This window comes from Raphanus sativus, chromosome 4 (genome assembly GCF_000801105.2).
Source record: "Raphanus sativus cultivar WK10039 chromosome 4, ASM80110v3, whole genome shotgun sequence".
NCBI classification, from domain to species: domain Eukaryota; kingdom Viridiplantae; phylum Streptophyta; class Magnoliopsida; order Brassicales; family Brassicaceae; genus Raphanus; species Raphanus sativus.
This window is the reverse complement of record NC_079514.1, coordinates 41,889,578-41,895,469: the sequence shown is the minus strand read 5'-3', so window position 1 is coordinate 41,895,469 and position 5,892 is coordinate 41,889,578. Positions and strand designations below refer to the sequence as shown.

General features: G+C 32.8%; 1 protein-coding gene across 1 annotated transcript; it reads left to right on the top strand.

Moving 5' to 3' along the window:
• The first annotated feature begins 1,696 nt into the window (after positions 1-1,696).
• On the top strand, positions 1,697-4,206 carry LOC108826321 (agamous-like MADS-box protein AGL30). The gene is made up of 10 exons (XM_018599703.2): positions 1,697-1,978; positions 2,210-2,395; positions 2,495-2,570; positions 2,642-2,706; positions 2,805-2,820; positions 2,908-2,969; positions 3,056-3,152; positions 3,227-3,289; positions 3,368-3,832; positions 3,916-4,206. The coding sequence occupies exons 2-10, from the start codon at positions 2,211-2,213 to the stop codon at positions 3,937-3,939; spliced, it is 1,053 nt and encodes a 350-aa protein (XP_018455205.1). The 5' UTR covers positions 1,697-1,978; position 2,210; the 3' UTR covers positions 3,940-4,206.
• Positions 4,207-5,892: the final 1,686 nt, after the last annotated feature.

The window sequence follows — 5,892 nt, the reverse complement described above, 5'->3', positions numbered from 1 at the left end:
TTATTTAGATACCAAAATGGTAAATCCGTTTGGATATTATCTAATTTCGATTCAAATTTGGTAATATTTTTTTCGTTCAGATTTGTTCAATAAAGAGTTGATATTATAATTTCCATGAATTGTTTGTCAAAAAATGTATTTTTTGAATTTGACATTGATTTAATTGAGAAGTTAATGAAGTGTACTTAATTTTAGAAAACACATTAATGTAAGTGGAAAAGACAAAGCATTAAAATATGAAGTATTATTTAATTGTGTATTTAATTCAAATTTAATTTTGGAAAACACATTAATCAAAGTGAAAAAGACAGCATTAAAATAAGAAATATTATTTAATGTCAGTGGCATGGCATGGAAATGTAAATAACACTGAAAACTAAGAGGCATTCTATATGTGTACTTCTCTTTTATTAATATAGATATAGCTCCGTTGCCCTTATTCTCAGATCGATCACAATAAATTTTTGTAATAATCACTAAAATATCTTGCCATTCATTAAATATTCCACTCAATTTAAACCTCACCAAAAAAAAAGGAAAAGAAAAATTAAACCTCACCAAACGAACTCAAATCACTAGTCCAACTTATATTATCCTCTCGGTAACCCGGTCCATTAGCCTATTACGCGGCTCCTACTTGTTACGATAACTTCTTGGATGGAACAGGTTTAAAGATAACAAAATATTTTTTAAGACCATAAGACTTTTGTTTTTTTTGGGTCATAATCTCCTCCATTTGGAATCAGTTGTAGAAAATTATTTTTTAACACTCCATATAAATATCCTTTACAAAAAAAAGAAACACTCCATATAAATTTCTAAACCGGTACCACAAAGAAATCAATTCTTTTGTACAATAGTTTTATAAAATACAGTTACAAAAAAAAATATTTTTATAAAATACAATGCAATTTTTTAGATATCAGAACGTATTAATTCTTGTAAATAAAACATGTATGTGGAAAAAACTTACCACCAGCTTATTGTAGAGCTTTTTATTCCTCAGCATTTTGAATTGATTGAACCAATTAAATAGATAAACACTATTGATTACTGACAGGAGCCTAACACAGACTACACAACAGGATAGTGCATGCCATACAAAAATCACGCTAGAACAAGGCCTTGACGACAAGCCTGAAGGAACCCACCTAAAAACCCTGATAAGCGAACACAGAGGCCTATATTTTTCAACCTCAAAATGCCAGCCACGCCAGACCACCAGGTTATCTTAGAGCTACATTGGTAGATAGCCATATAACGAGCCAAAATCAGTAAAAGGAAATAAATAAAGAAAATTCTGTACATTTAGAAATAGGTAGTGAAATCACTCATTGTTTAAATAAAATGTGATGGTATGTAAAATAGTGAGATAGCCAAGTGATCAAGTTGCTATTTCTTAACTGGAATTCGCTTATATATGTTTGCATTTTTTAAATCATTGTAGTTATTTGGGTCGGTCTCGTCGATCGATCCAGAAAATGTAAAACAAGGATGGTAAACAAAAATATAGGAAAGAAACAAAGGTCTTGGCTACTAACACGTGTGGACCGTGATTACCTTACTCGTCACGGCACCGTCGTCGCCTCGAGCGAGTGGAGAAATTGACACGTTGGCCTTATTCGGTTACTCATCACGTTGGCCTTATTTGGTTACCGGTTATTTTGGTGGTTAGCCCAAATGAGTGGTCCAGTAAGATAAGCGGGTAATTCGTTGTTTCTGTTCTGCGAAGCAAAAGAGAGAGAATAAAACTAATGGGACGATCCCAAAGTCTCCTATTCTCAAGCTTTCAATTCAAACCCTAACCTCCGATTATAGCGGTCACACCTGTCGTCTCAATCGCAAACCTATTTCTTCTCTCTCCTTCACGATCCTTCTTCCTCCCTTAAGCTTATCTTCTTTCTTCCTCATAAGGAAAGTGTTTTCCTTTTCTTGTCTCAGCATCTGAATCAAAGGAAAGTTTTTCTTCTTAAATTAGGTAAGTTTTCTCTGCCTGTTTTTGATAGGTTTGCTTTTTATTTCCATATTTTAATCTTTCTTCTTATGGGTTTTCCTAAAATTGGTAACTTACTTGTTTTATTGACGAAAATTTTGAAATGGTTATTACATTTGCTTCACTGTTGGTTTCAAAATGGGTTTGTTCGTATGAGTTTCATGTTGGGACAAGGTTGTTCTGTTATTAGCATTTGATTGGTCTAAAGTTATGCAGGATGGGCCGAGTGAAGTTAAAGATAAAGAAACTAGATAGCATTAATGCACGACAAGCTACGTATTGCAAAAGGAAAAATGGGATAATGAAAAAGGCTAAAGAGTTGTCCATCTTATGCGACATAGATGTTGTGCTTCTCATGTTCTCTCCCGCAGGAAAGCCTTCGCTGTGCTGCGGAAAACACAGGTCTGATGATTCTTTCTAAGTAACAAATATTATGTTTAAACATGTTTCTGTTTTATATTTTTCTTTTGACAATGTTCTGTTTTGGGGGGTTTGTTTTAGCATTGGAGAAGTCATTGCTAAGTTTGCTCAACTTGCTCCGCAAGAAAGGGCAAAGAGGAAGTTGGATAATCTTGAAGTAAGTAGTTTTTGTGTAGCTCTGTTTAGTCTCTTTCTCTTCTATCCACTGATACTACTCCTTTTACTCAGGCCTTGAAGAAAACATTTATGAAGCTTGACCATGATGTAAATATATCGGAATTTCTAGAAAGAAGGTGTGTATTATTATTATTGCATATATCAAGAATCTAAGTTTCAGTTTGGTGTTGTTGTGTTCTACTGAAGTAACTTGTTTTTTTTTTAATCTTTTCAGTAAACCAACAATTGAGGTATGTACCACTAGTTTACTACGATGATGCTGAAATATCTCCTATTTCAAAGTTGTTTTTATTTTTTTCGCAACCGGGAACTTTCAGGTTCTAAGCGAACAAGTTAGGTTTCTACAAACACACTTATCAGAAATACACACAAGACTAAGGTGCCAAGATCATATATATACACTTTCACCTAAATGTTCCTTTGTTATCTCATTTATTAGTTATATTTTATGGTTTTACGATATAGCTATTGGACTGAGGTAGAGAAGGTTGACAGCATAGATGATTTGCAGCAACTAGAAAATTCAGTAAGACAGTCTTTGTATCAAATCCGTGTTCATAAGGTATAAATCGATATCCCAAATAACTACCTAAGGTTTCATTTCATCAAAGTAATGCATCATATTGGGAACTATAGGAGAACATGCTGCACCATCAGCAACAGCAGCAGCAACTTATGTCCAATGAATGCAAAAACGAGGTAGAGATTCAGTTTTGAACATTAAATACCATCTTTTGGATAATTATGTACTTAAGCACACACATTGTGTTTATGCAGCTGCAGAGTGACATAGATCTGGATTTTGGAATTGATATAGAGCAACAGCTTGAGAATTTCTCATGGGTTCGTACAGATGAAAACATGAATGCTCCTATAAAAGAAGAAGACCCTAATCTTCAGTTTTATCATACCTATAAGGACCTAACGTGCTCCGCAAGTTCATCTCTTGAGAGTTACTCCGGATTGTTTGGTAAAAGCTCAGATTTCAAAACACCAAAAGTAGAAACCGGTGGCAATCCCGGGCCTTTGGTTGATCCAAATCTGCAATACAGCAACCTCAGTTTCCTAAATGATCCAAAGCTTCAGCAACTAGCTGAGTGGAACCTATTAGGAAGTCCTGCGGATTACTACGTTAGCCAGATCTTGGAAGCTTCTTATAGGCCTCAGTTTGGAGGAAACTGGCCTTCTTCTGAGACGTTAAATTATCCTTTTACCGTCTTTGATGATCCTCTGCTTTCACGGGTAAAACAACGTTTTTCCTCATCATTCATTTGCTTCACAGTTATGTTATTGCATGTCTTGATTGTTTCCGACATATCTAAAAGTGCAGCAGCCAAACCTATAAGTAGCTCTGGAAAAAACACGAAGCGTTGATCCGAAAACGGGCCTTGTATTTGAGCAGTCACGAGAACGCGGAAGAAGCTATAGGATTGATGAGTTACAAGGGAAACAAAAAAAAATACTAAAAAAATACTCCTGATACAATACCGAGTTGCTTGTTAGATACACGACCTTGGATCATTATAAATTGTAAGAAAATAAGAATGAGTAAATTCTAGATTATAGTTTTGTTTGTGATTGGGTTTGGAATTGGATTTTATAAAATAAAAAGTTACATCACCATCCTTGTTAAAGTTTTTTAATTTTTAAATCTCTTACAGTTTTTTAATATATTTTTTGTTATCAAATTATATTAATATTTAACTGAAACTTTTAGAGAATTAGGAAAACTACATATATACGGTAGCAGTAAAATATATTATTGTCTAAGAAATAACATTTAAGAAAAAAATCTCAAAGTAGTATTTATTAAAAAAGTTTAAAGTTTTTATTTAGATTTGAGTTCAATTTTTGTGATTAATTTTTAGGGTTTAGTATTCAGTGGTCTCACAAATTATATTAATGTCTTTTCGTCAAATTATATTTAGAGTTTTTGGAAGAGTTGGACAAATTGTGCCAAATTTTTTTTTTGAGGCTCAACTCAAAAGAGACTGCAGCTGAAAATGAGAATGTGCTAGTCTGCTAGATTGCAATGGGCTTAAAAGTAGCCCATAGATATAGAAAAAGAGGACGGTATTAGATATGTTGGCTAGCAATACGAATGATGGGGGACCCCCGTAGGACTCATGTGTATAGTTTTAGGACAAAACAATATGTCAGACGAGCACATGGCTTCCGTTGTTCTGTATCACTCGTGACTGTTAGTTACTACGTGCACCTCAGTTTCTGATTCTCCTCTTTTTCTTTTTGTTGTCACGATGTATTGTTCGCATTCCAATTAAATTATTACTAGATTTTGATCCGCTCGATCGAGCGGATGTCAATTTTTATTTTTATCTTTATTTGTAGTAAATGTTATACAAATCAATGATTTGCAATGTGTGCACTAATACAACATTTTGAAAGATAACGATGCATTTAATTACATCAAATATACTTTTTGCATTGTACCGTAAACTATATGACCGATATTTATTGGGCATCATAAACACAAATCCAAAATTTGTGTGATTAGATTTATGTACAAAATATCTAGAAAACCAGCATTCTAAAATATACAGTAGGAAAAATAGACAAATATGATTTAGTATGATATTAAAAATTGATAGTTTAGTTATACCATTTGTGAAGAAATAAAAAATTTGTAGGCAATTTATTCCATAGAAATAAAGCAAAAAAGTCATATTATTCAAAATAAGGAAGGAATATATTATGAGGGGGAGGGGTTGTTCGGGTACCTATTTGAATTTGGTTCGGGTCTATTCGGGTTTTGGATTTTTGGTACTAAAGATTCCATTCCCATTTAGGAATTTATAAATTTTGGTCTGAGTTCGGTTTGGATCTTTGTGGGTTCGATTTAGGTTTGGATAACCCGTTATTTTAAAATTTATATATATTTTAAATGTTTTAATATACTTCGGTTCGAGTCGGGTTCGGTTACATTTTTCTAGATACTAAAATTTTGAACTTATGCAAATATTTAACCAATTTCGGTGCATATTTGATACTATTTCATCTGTTCGGCTCTCCGGGTTTGAGTTTTTTTGTCCAGTCTATCTGATATTTTTTTCTGTTAAGTAAAGAGATAAAAACTAATATTATTTGGAAATATACGTGACTCCTACATGAATGGTAGGTTGTTTAGGTTATAGAATAATATTTATTAGTTAGCACAAATATAGGAAATAGTTTAAACTAAAGGAAAGAGCACGACATTTAAAAAAGAAATTTTAGTTTTGATTACTATGTAATATTCTCTATGATTTTGTGTATTAAAATATGATATTATATTATTTCTGATT